General features: G+C 38.2%; 1 protein-coding gene across 1 annotated transcript in view; it reads right to left on the bottom strand.

Annotated features, from left to right (window-relative positions):
- Window positions 1–27,307, bottom strand: part of LOC150087145 (formin-binding protein 1-like) — a 345,740-nt gene that overhangs the window by 176,428 nt on the left and 142,005 nt on the right. Inside the window, exon 7 of the mRNA XM_090371850.1 lies at window positions 3,821–3,949. Coding sequence (XP_090227976.1) covers window positions 3,821–3,949 — 129 coding nt within the window. The remainder of the gene's footprint in view (window positions 1–3,820; window positions 3,950–27,307) is intronic.

Genomic DNA, 27,307 nt, shown 5'->3' with positions numbered 1-27,307 from the left:
AGTAGTTAACGCTTTCGGTCGGTAATTTGCTGGATCTGAATGGTCCTTTCCTGGGTTTGGGAAAGCTAATACAATAGAATGAAGCCAACTGGTAGGGTAGTAGTCTTCGCCAAAGAGTCTATTATACAGTTTTAGCAGAGCAGAAAGGGATTCTTCACTCAAGTGATATATCATGGCCAGCAGCACTATTTTTGGATCTTGCAAGTGCGCTACGTAACTCTGCCATGGTAAGGGGTACATTATATGGATGCTGTTGTGAAGCACTGAAATTGAGATTATATTTTTCTGCTTGTATTTTATGTGCCTGGAAACTTGGCTCAAATGCGGTTACAGCGGAGATTTTTTCAAAGGTTTCACCTAATGTATTAGAAATATCGAGAGGATTGCAGATTTCTTTGCCTTTTAGATATATTATCGGAGTGGTTATAGGTGGGTATTTTCCATTAATTCTTCGAACTTTAGTCCAAACAGTTCTGATATTTGTGGTCCTGTTTATAGAGGAAGCATATTTAGACCATGTCTCTTTTTTTGTTTATTCGTTGTATGTGACGAGATTTAGCTCTAGCTTTCTTGAACTGCATGAGATTAGCTGTGGTTGGGTATTTATGAAATAAGTTCCAGTATCTATTCTTCTCTTTTTTCGCATTGCTACAGGCTTCATTCCACCATATTTTTGGGTGGGAGCGAGTTTTCATGGATGATCTGGGTATACTGGTTTCTGCAGCTGCTATCATTTGCTGAGTTATGTAAGTTACGGCAGAGTCAATGGTGAGGGTCTCAATAGTCTGAATACCTAGATGTGCCAGCTCTTGATATTTCTTCCAGTTAGCTTTGTCGAATTTCCAAACAGTTTTTATCTCAGTTTGAGGAGGAGAGTTAGCCGATAGTGTGCATATTACTGGAAAGTGGTCACTATTTCGCAGGTTATCAGTGACCATCCAATCAATAAGAGGAAGGAGGTTTGGCGAGCATATTGAAAGATCAATTGCAGAAGTTGACCTTGAGGAAAGATGCACGTACGTGTGAGTCCCATTGTTTAATAATGTTAAGTTGTGCCTTTCAAGAAATTTTTCAATTAACTGACCTCTCTTATCAAGGTGCGAGGAACCCCCATAGGGGGTGATGCCCATTCCAGTCACCCAAGATACAGAAAGGTGGTGGCAGCTGAGTAACTAAATCATTCAAATCTGCTAGAGAGTATGAATAGTTTGGCGAAAGGTATATGGGAACAACTGTTACCGCTATCTTAACCATAACTCTAGCAGCAATTGCTTCTAAAGTTGTTTGCAGTGGGACTGGTCTGAAAGGAGTTCTGGAGTTTACCAGCAATGCTACACCTCCATGTGCTGTATTAGAGTCGTTCCTATCCTTTCTAAGCATTATATGATGTTTTATGCTCATAGTTATTTTAGGTGTCAGGTTTGTTTCCTGTAGACAAAGAACAGCAGTTCGGTAATTAAGTCATAAACATCGTCTAAGTTAGCTCGGAGTCCACGACAATTCCACTGAATGATTCTGTGCATTATTGAGGATTATCAGGTGTGTCTGCTTGCTTACGATATGTGGTCTGTTTGTGCCTGTCTAGTCTTTTTTCCCTTTTTGGGAAATTTGGTCTAGTGACATCCATGTCCTCCTCTTCTGCATGAAGTTCAAGAAGTGGGTCATCTCAGTGTGAATTTCTATCTATGTCCATGGTATCAGTACTGGTTTTTTGATTATATCTTTCAGAGCTTGTTTGATTAACTGGCTGTTGTACAGAATTTTTATCTGGCGGTATTGTCAATGGTGTGTTTACCGAATGAGTTGATTGCTGTTGGGTAGGCTGTTCTTTTAGTGTAGAGGACTGACCTGGCCCAATCATAAATTGAGATGCTTGGCGGAACTGAACAATCTGTTTGTACTGTTATGGGTCGTTGCTTTTTTACAACTGAAGAATAAGATGGCAATTTATTTGAAATTAAACAATGTCTTTTTGCTTCTTGGTATGGCACCTTGTGTTTCACTTTGTACTTTTGTATATTCTTTTCAGTCTGCCACTGGATGCACTCCTTTGAAAATGCTGAATGATTCCCCTTACAGTTTGGGCAGCTTTGTATTTCAGTGGGGCAGTCTGTGTGAACATGCTCTTTTGAACCACAGGAGGCACAGGTGGTTACACCTCTGCAGACTGCTTGTGAGTGTCCAAATTTTTGGCATTTAAAACACCGGACTGGGTTTGGAATATAAGGTCGAATTTTGCACCTTAAATATCCAGCTTTAACAGTTGTTGGTAAAATTGGTGTTTTAAATGTAAGAATGACCATTCGGGTAGGAGTAAGAACCCCATCTTTCTTAATGACTATCCTTTTGGCATTTATTACATTTTGATCGCCTAATTCCTGAACGATTTCCTCCTCAGATACGTTAAGGAGATCCCACTCGGCTATTACCCCTTTAGAGGAGTTTAGTGGGGTAACCTTTGTGGGAATTCCACCAAAAGTCGATATTTTTAATAGTTTATTCTCGTTCATCTCCACTAGAAGGTCTCCGGATTTTAATCTTCGAACCATTTTTGGTGGGCCCGCCACATTCTCAAGACATTTTTGTATTAAGAATGGGGAGAGCTTACTCAAAGGATTGTCAGTCAAAGAATGCAGTATCAAAAAAAGAGGAGCAGGGGTTTCTGTTCCTTCTTTTTTCTGCCGTTTTGCATTTCCTGCATTTAAGTCTTCTCTGTTTGAGAGATCTGGATCATGAGATCCAGAAGTGGCATGTCTATTTATGTCCATCTTTGCTCCTTTTTGCCCCGGGAGAGTGTTTTTCTTCTCCCAGGTTTCCAGCCCCACCACGTGGAGGCAGGAGCGGTGCCACCAGTGACCAAGCGGTTTAGAGGTTTAGTTAGGTTAGTACGGATTATATATATATATATATATATACACAAGGAAAGAAAGGTGTATTTCCTTTCTGGATTCTACTTCAAAGCTTTTAAGTAAAGAATCACTTAAGAAAAACAAGAAGAATAGTGACACTGGAAAATAAATATAACTAATCCGCTGAGAAAGAACATATGTATCGCACAAAATATCGCTTGGGCACTATCGCTGATGTGAGAGTCTGGGTTCAACAACACAGTAAGGTAAATCAAAGGCAGTAAGAAGACAAAAGTGAGTACTATATGTGACCTATCTGTATTTGCAAGAGTGCATCCAGTTTTTTCACTGAGTGAACCATCCAGTTTCCTTATAATTTTAAGGATATGGATGTTTTAGACCTCTTTTAAACATCTTAAGTGGCTGCATTAGCTGCAAGAGTCACACTCTTTTCAAGGTAATTCCAGGGGTTCACCACACCCAGGGTCCTGAGCTGCATATCATCATTCTTCTCTTTCTTGGTGATGCCCTTCTACTTCTGACTCTCTCTCTCTCTCTCTCTCTCTCTCTCAGGGTAACTCAGAAATTTTTTTTGGCTGGTGCAGCAAAGGCCTCAGGTTCGTTCCACTATACACCTAATAATATGGCTAAGATTCCAATGAAATTTTAAAAATTGCAATCTTGTAAAAAGTTATAATTGGTTAATTAGGAACTGCTTGTTTATTGTAATCATTTGGCAGTCAAGGTAAAGCATGATGAAGTGTTTACAGGTGATGGGCAAGCCTCCTTCACACAAGTAAGAAGCAAAATGTGGTCACATGATTTTATAAAATTCACAGGTGAAATTTTACATTAGTTTAAGAATATACAAAATATAGTTTGTCAGGAAATGAAAATCAAGGAAAGCAGCTGCAACTATGTTAATTTGGTGCATATCAAATCAATTATAACACACAAAACAGTACACTTACCTGAAATATATCTGGCATTCTATCGGTGTAATGAATTCGTTGAAGCTCATTTGTTTTTTGCAGCTGGTTAGCATATTCTGTTTTACAGTCTTCACTGATCTGGTTTTTCATTTGGTAATGAAATTTAGCCTTGAAGTAGGAAATGATTTTTTTTTTTTTTAATAAGTTGTTTAAAAATCCATAAATGCGTAATTTAGTAGTAAAGTAAAAATACAACAATAATCTCTAATTTCTAAAATTTTGAAATTAAAACAAAAAAAGTTAAATGTTATGCTTAATTGTCATTGATTATGGTTAATGAATACAATCATTAACCATATTTAGCAATCATGCAGGCTTGATTGAACCACAGTACACTCAAAGCAGGTGTGCCTTTGAACCCTTGTGCCCAACCACTTAGCTATGTTGGGCCTTAATTGTAATGATATTGAATAGAATAACCTATGCAAATTCCTAAAATTGCATACAAGCACAATTACTTGTCAATGTTACAGATATCATTTAAGCTCCCTTTTCATGACAACACAGAAAGAATAGAAATAAGGACAACAGCCAATTGCTATCCAGTTATATCTAATATATGTGTTAATGAGAACTAAAATTAAATTTATTACTGGAACATATAAAAGAACTGAGTAGTATTACCTGCCCAAAGGACTAAAATAAATGTTTCTTACCTGAAAGATATTGTCACTTGTGTTGTTAAAAAACTAATGGATTTCTAGTTTATAATGTTATATACTTTATGATTGATGAATCTTAAAGCCAATAGTAGGGACATTAGCTCACTACTGGTCAAAGCATATCTCATATGTTACCAATAACAGGAGAGGTTAGTGGCCATACAGGCATATAAGATTACATCCAGACCATGGAGGTCATTAGTTTCTTAAAATCTTGGCAATGGCAATAACAACATCTTTTAGACAAGAAATATTCTTTCTAAACCTCTTCATAAATAGTCTAATTTGACACTTTAGGATGATAAATTTATTCAACTACAGTTGTTATTAATACATTTATTAAATATAACTAGACAGCAATTAGCCAATCCCTTTCTTGTAGGGGGAGCTTAGTTTTATAATATTGTTTAATAAGTGTGAACATCTTTAGATTTTGTGTTGTTTAATAAAAGAATAGCTGATCTTTATATAACACAATCTGAACTAGAAATGGCACTCAAAGCAGCACCAAAATGTTATCAAATAATTATGCTTGAATTGTTGTGTGAGGAATTTTCTTAGGTGATTTTTGTTCCATTTCATTAAACTAATTAACCATTACACTTAAAGTATTGTAAGCTATTTCACAATTTCAGAATAGTAATTCAGAATTATTTTCACATATGACTCCCATAGCATTAATAATTTCTAATGTTTATTTTTAAGGCAATGGATTTATGCAGGGGGCAAGAAACACATGTTTAAAATACAGAGTAAGTCATATGTCAGTTTACTAGGAAGAGATACAATATTAATTCATTATGATGAGGGATTGTTTCTGTAAATATGCATGCATATAGATTAGTTCTGTTCATATCTCTTAAGCCACACTGCGAACTGCATTAAAATTAATCAACTACTAGCTATTGAGCACAACATTTCCTTGTAATTTTTCAGTACAAGCTAGTGGCAGTTCAACAAAAAAAGCACTAATGTTTTTGAAGCATTTTTTCCAAATGTGCTTGCTCCTGCAAGACAAGACATTTACAAATTAAAGGTTTAAGCAAACAGGGAATGTACACAATTCAACTAAATTCAGAGCACATAAAAGTGCTGTAACTGAGAAAAAGAAAAGATAAGATATTGAACAAAACAGAAAAGAGTTTAAACAGTTTATTTATATTTCATAAATAACACATCAATTGAAAACAACTCAAATCTTCATTTCTGCATATTTAATTTTGTTTTGTGGAAATTGGTTAAATTAAAAGAAAGAAAGAAAACTAATAAATTAAAACCATTAAAATAGCTCCTTGAAATGCACTTCATTGAGCATGTTGTCCATTACATAAAATTGAATGTGATGATTCAATAAACATAATGGCAAGAAGACAGCTTTTAGAAAGCACACTGCCAACTTCTGTAAATGGTTTTAAATATTAGGAGACATCTCAATGAATGGAAAGCTCATTTCTAATTGTTATTTAATTTCATTGGGATTTCAGTATTATCTAATTGAATCTCATTTGTTTTTATGTTCATGATTATGTGCATTTGTTGTCAAGTTCTGTAATTATTTCCAGTACATATTGTACTTGTGAAAGTAAGCTCACAGGTTTGATATATCAGGGCATCCTAATGGAAGTTGGCCTAATATATTTGGCTGAACAACCTTGTTGACAGCTAATTAAATATACTATATTATTTATAGTCACTAATTTATAGTCACTAGTTTTCTAACAAGTTAATCTTATTGAGAGAGGGCAAATATGTCAATTTAATTTATGAGGGGAAAGATAACATGGGGAAAGATTATCTCCCCCTTTGTTCATTTAGAACAAAGATAATGAAGATCTCGTTCCAGGTGGGAAGTAGATTTTAATTATCTTTGTTCTATATAAACAAAGGGCTGATAACACAAATTCTTTTTTCAGTCTATTTTTTCTTTTTACATTTTAGCAATATTAATTTTGCCGTACATTGCAAGAAACATTTTACACATAAAATAGAAACATCAATCTCTTATTCTCTTCCATTCTCCAGTTCAACACATTTGCTCTCATCTATATTTGAGGAAGGGAGGGCATTCAAGGGCCCATAATTTTCAGAATACTGAGAAATAACAACATTCTGAAAATTAATAAACAATAGCTGAAAGTGAACAATTACTTACATTTGGGTTGAGCAGTAAATTAAAAATTTTTATCAAAAAAGTCCATAAGCAAAAAACAAATAAAATTGTGTACCAAGCTTTAAACAAAAAAGTCTGTGTTTTTGTTAAAAAACAAACCATTGTCTAGAGTATCAATCAGTGTTGACAGAATCAAGCAGTTAATTCTGTGTGTTTTTACTTTTACACCACTCATATATTGGCCACTTAAGAATGACTGCATATATGCATTAAGTACAGCACTTGTAGTATCATTTGATATATGCTTAATGGCATAGCAGTGTACTGTCTGACACTGTGTCAGATGTACCAACCATATTAAAAGACTGATAAGTGCACAAAATTTCAAACATTCAGATATTTCTACTTATTATGGCATCTCACATTGTGGAATTAATTTCATGACTGGGTTGGCATGTTTGCACCACTAGGGTACCTCCCGACGATAAGCCGACAAGCCTTGAAACTGTCCCCCCCCAGATGGCACAGTTTCAAGCCTTGAAACTGTGCCATCTGGGGGGGGGGGAGGTGCCCACTGAAAATAAGTAGCAGTATTGGTGAAGTGTTACTTATTCGAGGTTCGTGAAGGTAGTCACAATATGAGATACAATTAAATTGGTGCCTTTACACTATGACTGTAGTTTACTTTTATGAGCTAACTATGGTGTATTTACACCGATACTTTATAGTTCTACTTAATATAAATATTAATAAATTTAAAAAAAAAAAAACATTTTTGACATTACCAGTTACTTCCATTTTCTGAAATAAATTTATTTCAAATTTGGCATGCTCCACAGCACGCATACAAAATTTGAAACTAAATATGTTTCTTCCCACAGTGTTAGTGGCCATCTAGAAAGAATACTGGGTTCCGTGTTATCATTACATTATATAATATAATAAATCTTTCAAAGACAACTAAAGTAAGAATAGATGTTAATCGAACTAGTGGGAGAAAAAAAAACAAGTTACCTGAAACTTTAAAAATACACAGTGGCAGAGCTTGTCCATATCACATTACTCTTCATGCAGAAAGCCAAATAGTTGCAAAGACAGTGGTGGGTCACCTGACAGGTTCTCATGCACAATTCTGTACGAAAAACATAAAAAAAAAAAATCACTTCAGAGACAACTGAAGTAAAAGTATGACCATATTTAGGAAGGTAGGAAAAAAATTTCAGATTTTTAATCACTGATTAAAAGTTAACTCCAGAATGCTATTTCTGAGGGTCACCTGTCAGGTTACTCACTACTACTGCCAGGTTAATAGTCAATTAGTACATGCACGTGAAAACCAAAACATGCACTCTTCCCATATATGTTGCTGTCCATTTCAAGCCCTGAAGAGATCTAAATTATAAATGGTTAAGATAATTTTTAAGCATTTTTATAATTTATTTCTAAAGATTATATCCTTAGTTATTTGAAATTATTGTCCTTGCTTCAGAAGCCTTCTTGCTGTTACTCTTTTCCTTAATCCTATTAGTTCCACACTCCACAATGTGATCATATTTACCTTTTTCACTGACTGACCTGAGACACTCAAGAACATTTTTAGAAAAATTTTTAATCTGTCAGCAGCCACACTACTGCTGTTCCCTTTCTATAATCCAACTCTTTCCAATTTGCTCATAAACCTTCATTCAGTTGGCAGAGTGAACAGCATACTTATCCATCTTATATGAACAACTGTTTTTAGTGTGCGAACAGAAACCTGAATGTGATGTATCTATAATCATTTGTAGTTCAGAAATCCTAAATTTTCCATTCTTTAATCTTGTTAAAGATGAAATAACTACATAAAGTGATAATAATGATAATGAATTCTCTATGCAATGAGGAATATGGTGATAATTCTTCCCTATTTATCAATTAGTTCATTCACTATAAAAATGTATTAGAATTGGCATTAGTAGACACATGCATGATGCAAGAAAGCAAGCTTATATAGCATCAGTCACAAAAAAAAAAAAAAAAACCCTTCCCGTTTCACCCATTCATTCACTTCAAAAGTTTGCGTAGTTCAGCCTTGAATTTATTTAAGCTGCCAATTTCCACAACGAGACGTTTGTTCCAGAAATCACCACCAGCAGGCTAAAGGCAAATTTCCACATATTTATTCTACAACTGACTTTCTTCAATTTGAATTTATGCCCCCTCAGATGCAGAATCTCAGTAAGAAGAAGAATCCCATCAGCGTTGAGCTTGCTCAAACCGTTCAAAGCCTCACCTCACAGGTGCCTCATCTCCAGACTCAGAAATTTGCAGAAGTTAAGACTTTCTTGGTAACAGCAACACTTTGTTCCACTCATGAATCTCGTTGCCATCCTCTGTACTTGTTTCAGCAGCTCTACAGCTTTCTTAAAATGAGGCCTTCAGACCTGTATGCAGTACTGAAGTTGTAGCCTAGACTTGAATTTGGATTTTATTGCCCCGAAAGTGACTAAGGCTATGGTGCACCACAACTACGCCACAAAAATACAAATGAATAAAAGATATCGTAACCTCTGAGAAAGGTTATAACGTCAAGAAATGTAAATACATAAAATGCAATAAAGCATAATGAATAAAAATAAATGCTCAACACTCTATATATATATATATATATATATTGGTAAATATCAACAGTTTGAAATATTTAAAAACATCTGACATGGCCACTGTCTGATAAAATCTGACTGAGTGTATATGGCTCAATTAGGTGGGTAAAAGCGGTAAAACAAGTATTAATAAAATCTAGGCACTCAATTAAAATATGTCTGTGGGTGTGATAAAACTGTATCGCAGGACTCAAACAGAGGACTGTCATCAGCCCTCAGCAAGTAGGAATGTGTGAGATAAATGTGGCATTGACCGGACTAGCCTGGTGGATAAAGTGCTTGCCTGGCAACCCAAAGGTCACAGGTTTGAATCCCGCTTCGGGCTTGGATCAGAGTAAAATGCAAAAACAAAAACTTTGGGAGGTGCATTATGGCCACAGAAGCCAATGTGCCAACAACTAACAGAAAAAAAAAAGAAAAAAAAATTAAAAAAATAAATGTGGCCTATGCGGATCTGGGCAAGAACAACTTCCTCTTTGCGATTCCTCTGAAGAAGCTGTTGTTGTTATTTGGGAGCATTAGCAACTAAGGCCATATTGCTCCAGGATATGCGGTGGTCATTCCCTGACCTTTCCGCATCCTCTGTATTTGGTGGTGACGGGCTCGAACCCCGGTCTAATCAAGAAGCGTGTGCCACGCACTGCTGCTACTTCCCACCTGGCTACGGAGGCGCCTGGGGTTTCCTCTGAAGACTAGACTGCGCACAGTTCAATTACAGGCTTTATCTAATGTAATTTATTTGTAGTGTCTCTATTCCATGAATCCTGCACTGGGATTGAATCTTTTCATGTATTATTTGCCTGTAGTCTGTATAGGGGACTGACAGGCTGCAATTATTACTGGGAATTGCTGATTTGGCTGCGGTGTCAGCCAAATCATTTCCCCTAATCCCAATGTGGCTGGGAATCCAAAAAAAGTGGATATCGTATTCATGTTCATGGAGAGAGTGGATCTTCTGCTGAACTTGAGACAGACCTGAGTGGGGATTACATCTGACTGACAGTAAAGCTTGTAAGAAGCTCAAATAATCAGAATATAAAATGAACTGTTGGCTTTGGCATTTACTAATGTGATCCAAAGCGAACTCTATAGAGTGCAGCTCTGCAGTAAATATGCTGCTTCAGGGAGGATCTGCTCTGATATAGTGGTGTCCAGAAAGACAGAAGCAGATCCCATATATGATTCCGACTTTCAAGACATCTGTGTAGACTGGTGCGAAATCAGAATGTTCGGGTCTCTGCTGAATAGAGCTGCAAGTAGACAGACAGACAACAGAGTATCTGATTTTTCCCATTTTTAATGGGGCAAGTTGCATGCCAGGGTGGAATGCAAGGTGTGCCCTGACCATTGTGTTATATAAGTTGGGAAATCACCTCATTATCCTCGCTAGCAAAATTCTTATATATCATTGACAAGACCCCATGAACTACTCGTGCAGCCTTTTTTGCACTGCTCACAAAACTTCATATCCGACTGCACAATTACCCCAGGTCTTCTTCATTCTCCACTACCCTGAGTGCAGTACCACACAGTTGGTACGTTACTCTGAGGTTACTGCTACCTATATGCAGCGCTTGGCATTTGTCAATGTTAAACTTCAGTTGCCACCTCTCAGCCCAACTGCTCAACTTTTCCAGATCCTGCTGCAGTAGCATACTGTCATTAATAACATTACCAACCTTCATGTCCTCTGCAAACTTGAACATTACGTGTGATACAGCTTTATCAATATCATTGATAAATACAGAAAATAGCAATGGGCCCAACATGGACCCCTGGGGCACACCACTAATAACATTGGTCCACAAAGCGAAAAATGTCCATTGATTACCACTCTGTCTTCTCCCACTCAACGATCCCTTTATCCATAACAGCAACTTGCAGACAATGGCATACCACTCCAACTTGTACAGCAGTATCAAAAGCTTTCCTAAAATCCAAGTACAGTGGGCCTCGACTTCCAATGACATTGACATCCAATATTCTCATGAACCGATTTACCTTCCATATGATCGTTTATTTTTTTTAAGGACCGATGATATTTGCAGTAACTGATGACTTTCCAATATAGATGGAATGATGCATTGGTGGAAATTTTCAGAAGCATGGCATGCAGAACATCATTCATACGATTATTCTCTTTGTTACTATTCAACACAGCATTCCAGCGTGTTACAGTACTTCGAACAATTTCTTTATCTTCTGTTTGATGCACTTCTCTAGTGTGTAAGCAGAGTGTATTTTTGTTAATTAGACGAAACCAGCCTATTCTGGAAGCAAATGCCCAGGAGAAGGTTCATCGCTAAGGATGAGGCTAGTTTACTTGGACATCAGCCTATGGAAGATAGGCTCACTTTCCATTGAGTGCCAATGTCTCTGGAGATTTTCAGCTGAAGCCTTTGATGGTGTATCATTCTAACATCCCCAAAATATTTAAACAACAAAACGTCAACAAATACATTCTAGAAGTGTTTTGGCGCAGCAATAAGAAGGCCTGGGTTACAAGATATGTCTTCGATGAATGGGCACTTGAAGTTTTCTGTCCTTCAGTGAAGGGTTATCTTGAGAAAAAACAAGTTTTCTGAGAAGGCACTGCTCCTGCTGGCTAACATGCCAGGCTACAATCCCGACCTTGTCCAATCTCTAGAGGCACAATTTGACTTTGTGCAAGTCAAATTTTTGCCACCCAACACCACTCCTCTTCTTCAAACAATGGACCAGCAAGTGATTAGAAACTTCAACGAAATCTAACCAAGAAAATGCTCACAAATTACTTTGCAGACCTCTTTTGAAATTGCTCTCACTCTCAAAGATTTTTGGAGGTCGAAGTACAACATAATGGACTGTGTGAGGCTAATTGTAAGTTGTTGGAATAATGCTTCCACCAGATGCTTAAATTCAGCCTGGAAAAACATCTGGCCTTTAATAATCCATAACTCTGACTGATTTTAAAATGATGGTGCTCTGACAAATGATATTGTCACTCTTGGTAAATCAACGAGTCTGGAGGTTGAAGAGGAGGATGTGAAGGACCTTACTTATGCTCATGGGCATAAGCTAACAACACAGGAGCTACAAGAGTTGGATGAAATTATGAAGAGTGACACAGGAGAGGAAGAGGACACCCAAAAATTGTCGGCTGAAGAGTTGAACACTGTCTTTTCTTGTTGGCAGCATTTAAGAGAAGTGGTAAAAAAAAATATGCCAACATTGAACTCATAATGTGCAAAATGGAAGATGAAGTCATTTCTTACTTCAGGAAGCTACAAAAAAGTCATCAGAAACAGTCTGATGACTTTTTTTATGTACCTTCATAATAGACAGTTACTTTGGCAGCTTTTTTTTTTTTTTTTTTTTATGTAAACCGCAAACACGAGAGGTATTAGAACCTATAGTACTTAGTACCGTGCTTGGGTTGGAGGTTCAGAAGACGAAAGAAGATATTTGTTGACACTGGACTTGAACTTCTGTAGACTACAATTTTCAGGAAATACGTATGGAAGAAGGTTGTTCCAGAAAACGGCTTTTGAATGAGCAAACGAGGTTTGTTTGTTTGTTTGTTTGTTTGGGTTTTTTGGCGCATTAGCAACTACGGCTAAGCAAACGAGGAAGATGAAAAGTTGGTTCTGTGAGTTTGAAGTTGGACAGTAAATGGATGTTGGCTGGTGGCGGCACGTTTTCAGACTGTTTTGAAAGAGAGCGTGGGAATTATAGAAGCCAATTCAGAAGAACAGTGTCCATGGAAATATCTGTAGAACAGGCATGCAGCAGAATGCCTCTTAATGATTCATTTTTGCTAGAGATGAATCATCACTTAACCTAACTGCTTCTTCTGAATGGAATCAAGAAGCCTGAGAGAGGTTTTGGGGGCACCACCACAGATGTGGGAACAATAGTCCATGACAGGGCGGATTTGCGATTTATACAGAGTGAGCAGCTGTTTGGAAGAAAAGTAACGCCTACAGCGAAAGAGAAAACCATGTCTTTTAGATGCAGAGGAAGCAATATTTGTAATGTGCTTGTGCCAAGAGAGATTAGAAGTCATGGTAATCCCCAAAACAGATATATCATTTTGCCTAGAAATCGGAGTGTCACTAAAGATAAGCATAGGAGCAGAAGAATCCTTTTTGCGAGATACAGTAAACACCCGCTATTCGAGGGGGTTACGTTCCTGAGAAATGCCGCGAATACCGAAAACGCGAATACTGAGTTATGGCTCCCATAGTAATAAAGGGGTTCCGTTCCAAAGTATGAAATATATAAGAAAAACTAGTCTAAAATTTTGTCTATGTATGTATTATATGTACCTTCATAATATGACTATGTACCGAAACAGCACATAGTGAAATGCAAGCATAAGGCATCGAAATGAAAACAAGAAACAATTTAATATTAAATGTAATATTTATTAGAAATTTCAAACAAATCTTTCAATCCAGCGCTTTCGTTTTTGGCTAAAAAACTTATTCCGCCAGTTCTATCACTAGTTTCGCTAAAGTGTTGATAAAGGTGTTTTTGCCTTTTCACGAATGATGAAAAGGGGAATTTTATTTTGAGTTTGGTCTTCTATCCAAGGATTTAAAGCTTTTCCATTTTTTCTAATTTAACATCACGAGTTACAGAGCAAATTTTTGAAGCAATTAGTGCTTTTCACCGACACTACGACGAATTTTTTCTTCTGATTTTTTGATTGATCGTACCGTTGACTCATTGATTTTATAATGTTTTGCCACTGAGGAGACACTTTCACCATTAGAAATTTTGTCTAATAACTCAATTTTATTCGCCAATGTCATCACCTTCTTTGATATTTTCACATTTCCCTTGTTATTCATAGCCATATTTTTGTACGGGTTAGAAAGAACTTGTCCAAATAAAGTCACTTTCTTCGGTTAACAAACCCGAAAAAGTCTGTTTTACACTGCAAAATGGTAGATTTATCACTTTTGTAAGCATATCAATTAATAAATTTATTCAATTTATAAGCATATAACTTAAAAGCAAACGACGAAACCTTCCATGACAAGCACATAACACATACTAAACAAGGATTAGCAAGAAACATCCACGCTCGCAATTTTGTCACCCCTCTCCCCCCACCCACTGAGCGCTGTTTTGACCGGGAAAGATAATTTTAGCCGCGCCCATGTTTTTTTATGGCGGAAAATGTTCACGGCGCTTTAAAATTCACATTTCCTTTTGCGTTTCATTTTATATTAAATCAGCGACTGCGAATACGCGAAACCGTGAACACAGATACCGCGAATAGCGGGGGTTTACTGTATAAGACAAGACTGAGTTTTAGAAGGGTTGAAATCAACTAAATTGTCTTTGCCACACTGGAGAATTACCTGAAGATCGGCATTTAAGGAATTGGTAGCAGATTTTTGAGAAGTTGAAGCTGACTGAACAGGGCAAGGTTTCTCAAAATGGAGAGTGGAATGCAATGTGCTATCATCGGAAACACTATGGATAGGATTTCCAGTTAATGGAAGGTAATTAATATACAAGAGCAAAAGAGTGGGGGAAAGAACTGAATCTTGGATGACATCGGCATTAGTGGAGAAGTTAGAAGACAGAGAGCCATCTACCATCACCCTCAGTGAGCGATCAGAGAGAAAACTGGATAACCACTTACAAAAAACAGTTGGCAAACCATAAGATGGAAGCTTGTTTAGAAGACCTTTATGCCAAACATGATCGAAAGCCTTTGAGATGTCAAGAGCAACTACTTGTGTTTCACCGAACCTTTCCATTGAATTAGTCCATAAATGGGTAACATAAGCCAGAACATCACCAGTGGATCGACACTGACAGAATCCATACTGGCGATCGTTGATCAGACGGAGAGTTTCTAGGTAGTTTAAGAGTTGGCGGTTATTTGATTTCTCCATTACTTTAGAAAGAGTAGAAGTATTTGCAATGGGACGATAATTGGATGGGAGGGATTTGTCACCCTTTTTAGGAACTGGCTGGATATGAGCAAATTTCTAAGCAAAAGGAAAAACACCTTCGGAATAAGAAAGTGAAAAAAGGCAGCAAAGAATAGGAGTAAGTTCAGGAGCACAGGTTTTGAGAACAAGTGGAGAAATACCATCGGGACCTGGAACTTTCTTAGCATCAAGATTCGTCAAAATCCTTCTGACATCGTTTTGAAGGAAGACCACAGGAGGCATTGAATGGAGCGTGTTGGGAATGGTTGGAGGTGTTTTACCAAGATCATTAATATATGAGTTGGAAGAAAAATGGGATGCTAGCAGGTCAGCTTTATCCTTGGCTGAAGTGACAACAGAACCATCTGGTTTGGACAGAGGCGGGAGCAGAGATGGGCAAAAGTTGCGGCCAATAGCTAGGGACCAGAATGCTCAGCTACCATTAGGCAAGAAGCAAGTTTTTTACTCTTAGCCTGTTCAAACTCTAGTTGGACTGATTAATAACTGATTTACAATTGTTGCGAGCTTTGGTGTAGGCAGAAAATGAAACTGAAGAATTAGAAACAAGCCAATTACAATATTCAACATTCTTCTTTTGAAGAGTCTTAGCACATTTATTGGAAAATGAAGGTTTAGATAAAGGACGACATTTTAAAGTGGAGTGTGGGATAAAGGATTCCATTCTTGCAAGAATAATTTCACTCACATGATCTGAGCAAACGTTGACATAAAATTTTTGAAACAGTAATCCGACCAAGGAAAACACGAAAAGAAATCTCGCAAGTCATCCCATTTTGCATTTTTGTAATGCCAAACAACACGAGGTTGGGAATAGCCATGAGATAAAGGCTCCATTGGAGAAGAGACAATCACCAAGTTGTGATCTGAAGACTTAGAAGGGTTGTTTGTGAGAAAAAGATCAAGCGTGTTGGCTGTATGAATAGGATCTTGTATTCTTGTAGGTAAATGAACAATCTGTGCAAGGTTATTAGTAATTGCAAAAGCCTCAGCATCTCGACCAGCTGGGTCAGTGTGACTAGAAAACGGAAGCCAGCTGGAGTTGTGAACATTAAAATCACCAAGGAAAATTACCTCACTGTTATAAAAATTGGACTGGAGGAAGTCAAAGAGCTCCAAGTGATTAGTGGAGTTGGGAGAACGGTAGAGACAACAGATGAATTTTACACGAGGTAGAGCGATTTTAAGCCAGAGAAGATCAAAGAGAGTAGATTCCAAATTGCTAAGTCTCTGACAGGGAATATCAGAACGGACATATGCACAAGTACCACCTTTGAGGCAAAAGGAATCATAGAGCTAATTTGGGTATCTGAGATGAGCAGTAGTTGAATCAACTGATAACTGAGATTCTATCAGAAAAAGTACGTGGGGTTTGGCAGACTGCAAGTGGAAATGGACATCATTAAGATTAGAATTGAGACCACGTATATTTGTGAAATGAATTAAGAAGTGTTTGGGAGGTTTAGATCTTTTCCCAGATAAGCTTGCTCTATTAGTTTGACAATTCATGGTGTATTCAATAGTAGGAAAAAGTGGGTGGAACATGCTGTATGAAGTAATGAAATTTTTGGATATGGCGTACACATGGTAAGAATATATCCAGGTGCTTGACATAACGTGGCCTCGACAATGCTCCCTGCATACACACTACTCGGACTCCCTCCAGTCACTATCTGGCAGAGTAGAGGTAGCAAGATTATACATTAGCTGATCCGGAAGCCTCCTAGAGAGTTACCAATAGGTTCAGTCCGGTGTACTAACTAGCGGCCGGCCTGTGAACACCGTTTTAGAGCTGTACCCTCAAAAATGTAAGGAAAATTGGATCTCGCCACGATGTTCATCATAACCTCAAAAGTAATTAATCACACTGCACGATGGAAGAGATAGGGAAGGATTGATCGGAACTTAGCTCTAGAGACTAATCATCGGTTCCACCACTTCAAGCCTCCAATAAGCAAAGTGGTGGTATTGCACCAGTTGATGAGAGTCATCTACCACCTGGTACTGCCTGGTAACATAGAGGGGTGGCATTCCTCCATGTGGTGTGGGTGCCACACCTCGACCCCTGCTTATGTTGGTTCACACCTGGGTGGACACCCACCATGTACTTGTGCGTGGAGGTTATACCCAGGATTACTAACAGTCCCACCAATGTGAAGGTGCAAGCAGAGGATTTGGCTGTCAACGACCGTCCGGACTTCGCCGAAATTGGGTCCACTTGACTTCAGTGTCACCCGAATATCAATTCCATCAGCGTTTTAGACTCCCAGGTAGCAAATGCAGCTTTTCTGGCATATCTGAGAGAATGTCTGTGACAACCTCAAGTAGCAGCAAAAGACTGAAAAGACACTTTACATCTGATGTAATCCCACCACTACATCACTACTGATTTCATCAGCCATGCACTTCAAGTCTAAGGTAAATGCTAATTTACTGTTTTTTTTTTTAAGATGTTTTATAACTATTTATTAAATAATCTTTACAAAACACTCATTTTTAATGTAAAAATCAAGTATAAAATGTAAGAAATACCTATTTTATGTGTTGTTAGGGTGGCCTGCCGAGAGTTTAGAACAAGTTACAGGAAATCAGTGTATTATTGGTTTCAACTTACAATATTTTCAACATACAATGTGTTTTGTGGAACAAATTACCATCGGATGTTGGGGGCCCCACTGTATATGATATCAAAATTGTTTTTTGCATCCAGTTCCTTTGTGACCACATTGGAGTATCCAGTCAAATTGGTCAAACAAGACTTCCCTTAACAAACCCATGATGTGTCTGAATTTTAACTGCAGTATTGTCTCGATGATCCTGCATGGTTCTTTAACCAGTGACTACAATATTTTCCACAGAACAGATGTTAAACTAACAGGGCTGTAATTACCTGCGTCTCTTTTTGATCTACCTTTGTGAATTGGGGATACATCTGCACATCTCCCGTCCGTGGGGACTTCCCCTGAGTCGAAGGATGCCATCATAATCATGGCTATGGCCCTGCTTAGTTCATTTGCTGCCTCCTTTAATACAACTTGATAGCTCTCATCCACCCCAGGTGCTTATCTTATGTTTAACTTCAACAATTTCTCCTCCACTTTGCTCCTAGTGGTGTGGGTGCCTCCATGTGGTGTGGGTGCCACACCTCGACCCCTGCTTATGTTGGTTCACACCTGGGTGGTCACCCACCATGTACTTGTGCGTGGAGGTTATACCCAGGATTATTAACAGTCCCACCATTGTGAAGGTGCAAGGAGAGGATTTGGCTGTCAACGACCATCCGGAAAATCTTCTGCAGTTTGAAAATCTTCTGACATTCTCCTCCCTTAATAACTCCTCATGTGTGAATGTAGAAAAAAAAAATACTCATTCAGTTTGTCAGCTACCTCAGCAGGATCATCAACAATCAAACCATTGATATCAAATGAATCAATCTGATTCTTCCCTTTCCTTCTGGAGTTTTCATAGAAGTCTACTGTTTTTCTTTGTTCCTTTCCAAAGATTTCCTGTAAACTGCCTTTGCTTGCCTAACCTGCTTTGTGACTTGATTACACACTGTCTTATATCTACCATAGGCATTGTGTCTCCTGATAATTTATATGCATTCTATGCATTTTTATTCTCTGCCACAAGTCTCATTAGTTCATCTGAAATCCATTTAGGCTTAAACCTTGAACAGTATTTTTTTAGTTGATATGAAAAGCCTAGTAGCTTCCGAGAGATTAATTCCTTGAATGAATCCCATTTAGAATTTGCTGTTGGCAACATTATCAGTCGTTCCCACTGAATAGAATTTAGAAATTGTCTGAGACCACTGTTGTCACCTTTATGAAAGCAAAATCCCTTACCTTTACCCCAATGGTAGTTACATCTTTGAGTAAATCCCACATCATTACACTGTGATCACTGCCACCTAAGTGGTTCTTTTATCTGCAGATTTTTAATGCATGAATAATCGATGCTGATAATCAGATTAAGAGTATTACTCCCTCTGGTTGCCTCTCAATGCTGCACACTATTTTTCTGTACAGTTGTTCGTTGTATTCATCAGAGTCATTAGGCCTAGAACACACTCCTATTCTCCCAGTGTTTATATCACACCAAACTTACTCAACATTGCACTGTCTATCTATGTTAATTGGATGCGCTTCCTTAGACATTATGTCTTTCGTAACTAACAGCATAACCCCTCCTCCCTTCCTACCTGTCTACCCTTTCTGTGCACATTGTACTCCTCAAATTGCAATTCTGCATTCCTTAGGGACACCACGTCTCTCTGATATCCCAACAATATCCACCTTTGATGTCCTGACCAGCACACTTCAAATTCATCAAATTTATTTACTATACTCCTAGCACTGGTGTACATGCACCAGTTCTTACTCTTAGTTACTCTAACAGAGTCCATGTATTTACTTGTGAGTACTATGTACAGGACTCTTTTTAGGAAGAATGTAGAGTTGCTTGAAAGTGTACAGAGAAGGGCAACAAGATTGGTGAGGGGAACGAAGGTTCCTCTTACCAAGAAAGGCGTAAGTTCTGCAAATTGCAGCAGCTGGAGACTAGACATCTGTGAGGTGATCTGATTGAGGTGTATGAGGCCTTGAATGGGTTGAGCATGCTGAATTCTGATGGGATTCTTCCACTTTCTCAGATTACATACCTGAAGGGGCATAAATTCAAATTGAGGAAAGGCAGTTGTAGAATAGATGTGCAGAAATTTTCCTTTAGCCAGCGGGTGTTTAATTGCTGTAACAACCTTCCATCTGTCATTGTGGAAGTTGACAGCTTAAATAAATTCAAAGAAGAACTGGACAAACTTTTTAGAATGAATGGATGTGTGAAATTGGTTTTTTTTTTGGCTGATGCTACATAAGCTCATAACACTTCTTGTCTTGCATCACATGCCTCCATTAATCCTACTACTATCTCTGCCTGCAGCTACTGTTAACCATTAGTCTGTGAATCTGATGAATTTGATGAATCTGTGAATTTGATGAATTTGAGGTATTGCTCAAAACATCAAAGGCAGATATTGTGGGGATTTCAGAGACGTGGTGTCACACAGATATAAGAAATGCAGAACTGGAATTTGGGGAGTACAATGTCTACAGAAAGGATAGACAGGATAGGAAGGGAGGAGGGGTTATGCTATTAGTTAAAAAACACATAAAATCCAAGGAAGTGAAGCCAGTCGACATCGCTGGACAGTGCAGTGTCGAGTCAGTTTGGTGTGACATAAGCATTGGGAGATCAAAATTGAGAGTAGGAGTGTGCTATAGGCCTAATGACTCTGATGAGTATAATAAGAAACTGTTCGGAGAAATAGAGTGGGCCAGTAAATCAGAGAGTCTTATAATGGGGGATTTTAATTTCCCAGATATTGACTGGAATTTGGGGGCTGGTCACTCACACAGTAGCAAGGCTTTTGTGGATTTATTGGATGATTGTTTTCTACATCAGCATGTTCGGGAGGCAACTAGAGGGAGTAATACTCTTGATTTGATTATCAGTAGTGATTCTTCATGCATTAAGAATCTGCAGATAAATGAACCACTTGGTGGCAGTGATCACAGTGTGCTGAAGTGGGAGTTACTCAAAGAGGTAACTACCATTAGGGGTAAAGGGAAGGGGTATTGCTTTCGTAAAGGCGACTACAATGGACTGAGACAGTATTTAAATTCTATACAGTGGGATCAACTGATGATATTGCCAACAGCAAATTCAAAATGGGAAGCATTCAAAGAACTTATTGTGGAAGCTACTAGGCTTTACATACCAACTAAGAAATATTGTTCAAGGTTTAGGCCTAAATGGTTGTCAGATGAACTAATAAGGCATATGGCAGAGAAGAAAAATGCATGGGATACATACAAATTAACACGTGACACGGACGCCTATGATAGATACAAGTTGATCTGTAACTAAGTTACAAAGGAGGTTAGGCAGGCGAAGGCAGATTACGAGAGATCCTTGGCAAGGGATGCGAAGAAAAACAGCAAAGAGTTCTTTACTTATGTAAACTCTAGAAGGAAGGGGATGAATCAGATTGGTCCACTTGAGATCGATGGGTCAACTGTTGATGACCCTGCTCGGGTAGCTAACAAACTAAATGAATATTTTGCATCGACATTCACACATGAGGAGTTATTCAGCGAGGGGAATGCCAGAGGTGTATTCAACTCTAGCAGTAAGCTAGAGAATCTTGTAATAACTGAGAGCAAAGTGGAGGAGAAATTGTTGAAGATAAACACAAGAAAGGCACCTGGGGTGGATGGGATCTATCCAGTTATATTAAAGGAGGCAGCAAAGGAGGTAAGCAAACCCTTAGCCATAATTATGAGAGCTTCCTTGGACTCAGGGGAGGTACCCATTGACTGGAGATGTGCAAATGTGACCCCAATTCACAAAGGGGGATCAAAGGCTGACACAAGTAATTATAGACCTGTGAGTTTAACTTCTGTTCCCGGAAAATTAATGGAGGCACTGGTGAAAGAAGCACTGCAGGATCATCTAGACAAGACTTCAGTTATAGCTAGGACACAGCATGGTTTTGTTAAGGGGAAGTCTTGCCTGACCAATTTGATTGGATACTATGATGCAGTCACAAAAGAACTGGATGCAGGGAATAACTTTGATATTATATACTTGGATCTTAGAAAGGCTTTTGATACTGTTGCACATGGAAGACTGCTGCACAAATTGGAGCAGTGTGGCATTGGAGGCAAGTTGCTGCTATGGATAAAGGGGTGGTTGAGGGGGAGAAGACAGAGAGTGGTAATCAATGGACACTGCTCATCGTGGACTAATGTTATTAGTGGAGTCCCTCAGGGTTCAGTATTGGGGCCTTTATTGTTTTCTGTATTTATAAATGATATTGATGATGGTATATCAGGCTTAATGTCCAAGTTTGCAGACGATACGAAGGTTGGCAGGGTTGTCAAGGACACTACTGACACTATGCTGCTGCAACAGGATTTGGAAAGGTTGAGCAGATGGGCTTCGAGGTGGCAAATGAAGTTTAACATTGACAAATGTAAAGTACTACATATGGGAAACAGCAACCCCAGAGCAATGTATCAACTCTGTGGTACTACACTGACAGTGGTAGAGAATGAAAGGGACCTGGGGGTGGTGGTGCAGGCAGATATGAAGTTCTCTGAGCAGTGCAGACGAGCTGCAAGAGTAGCTCATGGTGTATTGTCAATGATATATAGGAATTTTTCTAGCAGGGATAAGGAGGTGATTATTCCCTTGTATAAGGCAATGGTCAGGCCACACCTAGAGTACTGTATACAGGCCTGGAGGCCTCATTTCAGGAAGGATGTAGAGCTGCTGGAACGAGTACAGAGAAGGGCAACTAGATTGGTGAATGGGACAAAGGGGTTCTCTTACGAAGAAAGGCTTAAGTTTTGCAAATTACAGTGTCTGGAAACTAGGTACCAGCGGGGTGATCTGATAGAGGTGTACAAAGCCTTGAATGGTTTGAGCATGCTCAATGCTGATGGGATTCTTCCTCTAGCTCAGAAAAATCACCTGAGAGGGCATAAATTCAAATTGAGGAAAGACAGATGTAGGATAGATGTGCGGAAATTTGCCTTTAGCCAGCGGGTGGTTGGTGGGTGGAACAGACTTCCATCCCTTGTCGTGGAAGTTGATAGCCTAAATAAGTTTAAGGCTCAGCTGGACAGGTATTTCGAACGAACAGAGGGGTGAAGTGGAAGTGGATATTTTTATTTATTTATGTTACTTTTTTTTTTTTTTTTTTTTTTTGGCTGATGCTGCATAAGCTTGCTTTCTTGCATCAAATGCCTCTACTAATGCTAATGCTAATGCTAATGCTAATCTCCCCAATCCAGCAGTTTTCTAACCCACCCCTAACACTGCCTCGATAGCATCAGGAAATATTCTTGAACTCTTTTTATTTAAGTGTATCCCATTTCTGTAGAAGCAATCTCTCCTGAATTAACAAATGCAGACCACGCTGCTGGGGCCAAATTGATTGACAAGGCTCTCATTATATACTTCCTCTTATCATGTCTTGACAGGATTGCAGACACTTTCAAATTTAACCCCAACTCGGAACTTTTTTTCAACACTGGCCTGTACTTGTTAAGTAAATCTGCACATCTCCTATATTTATGTCATTAGTGCTAACGTGTGCAATAATATCACCAAAGTTGATGACAACATCATCAACTTTTGCCCTGGGGGTCCTATTCAACCTATTCTTTTTGCACAATACATTTCCTGTTTCCCCGTACAATTGAGTCACCAAAAATAACTAGCTTCTGTGGGACCAGTGCATTCTGTCCTGAAGATTTCCGCTGTGTTGCCTTGTGCAGAAGAGTGTGGGCAGCTGAGAGCTTGATGGACCCTCATTTTAATTCCTTTGAGGGAATCTACCAAACTCTTCAAACTCTCATAGATGCCCATCAGGATGCTGAGTTGGTGCCTAATTTCTTCACATTCTCTGCACCTAGCACACACAGAGACATCCTTCATGGCTAGATCATGTCCTGTTCCAGCAAGGTCTGCAAACATGTCACATTTTGCACATTTTTTTAGACTGTGAAGCATTGGAGAATCGAACCCTTTGGTTGTCGCCTGAACCACAGCACTTCTGCTACTTTGTGCACATTGCTTTGCTGCTCTAGTTTGGGGCATGATTTCCATTCGAATACAATTGAATTAATAAACATTAATAAGATTTATAATTTTAATTGATTAATTGACAGTACTATACTAAGCTATCTAGTTTTACATTATACCTTATGCTATGAAGGTTGAGATATACGTTACGCTATTCCATATCAACCTTATACACAATGGTGGCAAGTTTCGAACGGTACGAGTTTTACCGATACCAAGTAATAACCTACAAAATTGCTATCTAAATTCAAAATAAACTAAGTATTGTAACTAGGAATACAAAGCTACTTCTAGAAAATAAATTAATATGTAAATTAAGTCAATAAAACAGCAAAAATTTAAGAAAAACTTCTCTATTAACTGGAGCCATAAAAACTTCCACATTAAGGGTATCTTGTTGTTTAAGTTAAGTTTCCTGAAGACGGATACAGATTCGTATGTATTGTGTAATAAAGTACTGGACTTCATCAAAATTAGTGCGTAGTTCTCGACAGGTCCACTGAATAATTTTATCCATTATTTACATTTGCTCAGCCCCCTCGAGCTATTTCCATTGGGTGGTAGTCTCCTACTTTTCTGTTGTTAATCTACCTCTTTTGGAAAAGACTGGTTTTCCAGTATCCATATCTTCTTCGGTATGGATTTCCAACACTTCATCATCTACCATTTCTGTTTTCTCTAATTCCATAAATTTGGAAGGTGGTTCATGATTATGTGGTACTTCATTACTATTACACTGTTGCACAGTTGGAGAATCTGGGGAGATTGAGATCGGTTACTCGGTTGAATGTTTACTGTTTTCTCATGTTTATCTTGTTGTTCTGCTTGGAGTAAGTGTTTGACTTGTGGAGAGAAAGATTCATTTGGAGGTACTATTTCAGTATTGACATTCAACTGATTTATATCTGGTTGTTACTTGTGTGCACATTTTTCTACTGGTTTATAGTTAGCTGGACCATTTTTCTTGCTTCTTGGTATGTAGTATTGTGGTCTGTTTTGAATTTCTTTTTCTGTTTTCCATCTTTCACATCTGGAATAGGCAGTGTTCTCCTTTACAATTTGGACACTTTGGGGTTGGAGTTGGGCAGTGCTTGATTTGATGTCCTTTGGATCCACATTTGGCACATGTCGGTGTATTTTTACATGCAGTCTGAGTATTTGTATTTTTGAAATTTGAAACAGTGCAAGGACGTAGCCGAGTGGTCATGAGGGAAAGTGCATGGCACGCTTTTCCTGAGTGGACTGGGGTTCAAGCCTGTGACTACTAAATACGATAAATATTTGTATTGACGATTTATTGTAAACTCTACTGACTTGGTTGTTGTGCCAGAGTATAAATAGAAAATTTATTTATTTGGATTTGGGATATATGCTTTTACTTGACAGGTCAGATATCCTGCTTTTACAGTTGGTGGGATTTTAGGTGTGTTAAATATCAGAATTAAGGTATTGGTAGGTATTATATTTCCGTCTCTCCAAAGAGAAATTAGTGTTACATTTGTCACTCCTTGATTTTGAAGTTCGCTACTGATTTCCTCTTCAGTAACATGTAAGAGATCTGACTTGGAGATTACTCCTCGCAAGGAGTTTAAGGTGTTATAGGGGTGACCATTATGGTATACCTCCAAAGTTCGATACATGCAGTAACTTTTCTGAATGTTTGGTACTGGATGTTTCAACTAAGAGATCCCCAGATCAGAGTCATTTTCGGTGTTCTGGCTAGTCCTTCCAAGCCTTTTTGGATAAAAAAATGGGGATTTCTTTCCTAATCACTTCTCCAGTGGAGTGAATGGTTAGGAATAAGGGTTTTGAACTGTCTGTCTTTTGGCAGTATTTTCAGGTTCTTCAGCAGTTCAATTTAGTGGGATCTTCTATGAAGTCTGTTTGGGAGTAGTGGTGTTACTACTCAGGTTCTGCTCTTTTTAGCCATGGGAGTGTAACTTCCACTCCCAGGTTTGCGGCTTGGCCATGAGGAGGCAAAAGTTGTGCCACCATGTGACCAAGCAGCGGCTAGAAATTAAGAGTTGGAGGGATTAGTTTATAAATAAGAAAACAAAATGAAAGGTGACTTCCCTTTCTGATAGCTTGCTAGTTCCTTTTAGCAAATACTACTTGTTAAGTATAGAAAACAAAGATTGCTATAAATGTGGAAAACTAAATACAATGGAGAAGCACACTATAGAATCACTTTAAATCACTTGGAAAAATGCTTGGCACTATAGGCCAATTTTATAAGCTATTGAATTTGTAGCGAGTCACTCTCCCACATGGTGCTACTAAAAGTTGGCAGGTTATTTGGCTGATTTAATACTTGAAATGTGGAGGTAACTATGTACAGAAATACATAGCACAATGCAGTTAACGTGTTGCAAAAAATTACCACACTGACTGAATTAGCACTAAATGGGGATTAGTTTTAATGGGAAAAATAATGATACGTGAGTATCATAAGGATTTTTTTATAATAGAAATAATTATGCATGATTAGTTTAGGAAAATAATAAATACAAATAGTAATGAGGTAGACTAAGAATGAAATTAATTGATAAAACTTTATTTCGAAAAAGGAAAACAAAATTTTATTTTGAAAAAATTAAAGTTAGAAAATTTTGCTGATTAAAAAAAACCTATCTAATCTAAGTTGCACCATTTTGTTTTTCTTCTTTTCTTTGTGGAGTTCTCAGTAACATTGAATGGCATTTTCCAATGCTCATAGGGCATTAATGCTATGCTCTACATCTGATTCATGATTCATAATTAAGTATGAAGCAGTTTCCACAGCCATAAACATTTTTTCAAGTTCTTGTAAGGGAAATTCTTTTTCTCGCCCTTTACTAGCTCCTTCGTTATACTCTGGACTTTCTTCTGCTTCCTCATATGCCTGTTCTTGGTCTAAGTGAAGGAGAGTATCATTACTGAGAACTTGAGGATATGCGTCAATGCACTCTCGAACATTAATCATCATCATCATCATCATCAGCCATTTTCTATCCACTGCAGGATGAAGGCCTCTCCAGCAACTTTCCAGTTCCTTCCGTTTTGAGCACTGGCCATCCATTTACTACCCACAAACTCATGAATTTCACATATCCATCTCCGCCTTAGTCTTCCAGGTTTTCTTCTAGCTCCTCTTGGGTACCATTCTGTTATTTTCTTAGTCCATCTATCATCATGTCTTTGAGCTAGGTGTCCTGCCCAAGACCATTTTAGCTCTTTAGTTTTGATAAGAATGTTCTTTACTTGAGTTTGCTGCCGAATCCATGTGTTTCTCTTCTTATCTAACAGTCTGATTCCCAATATAATTCGTTCCTTTCTTTGCTGTGTAGTTCTCAGCTTCTCTTCCATTCTTTTGGTGAGTGCCCAAGTTTCGCTTCCATAAGTCATAGTGGGGAGTATACATTGGTTCATTATTTTACGTTTCAGACAAACTGGGATATTGCTCTTCAGTA

This window comes from Mastigoproctus giganteus, chromosome 4 (genome assembly GCF_048544385.1).
Source record: "Mastigoproctus giganteus isolate SK-2022 chromosome 4, ASM4854438v1, whole genome shotgun sequence".
In the NCBI taxonomy this organism is placed as follows: Eukaryota; Metazoa; Arthropoda; class Arachnida; order Uropygi; family Thelyphonidae; genus Mastigoproctus; species Mastigoproctus giganteus.
The sequence above is the reverse complement of the archived record's forward strand: the minus strand, read 5'-3'. Positions and strand labels throughout refer to the sequence as shown.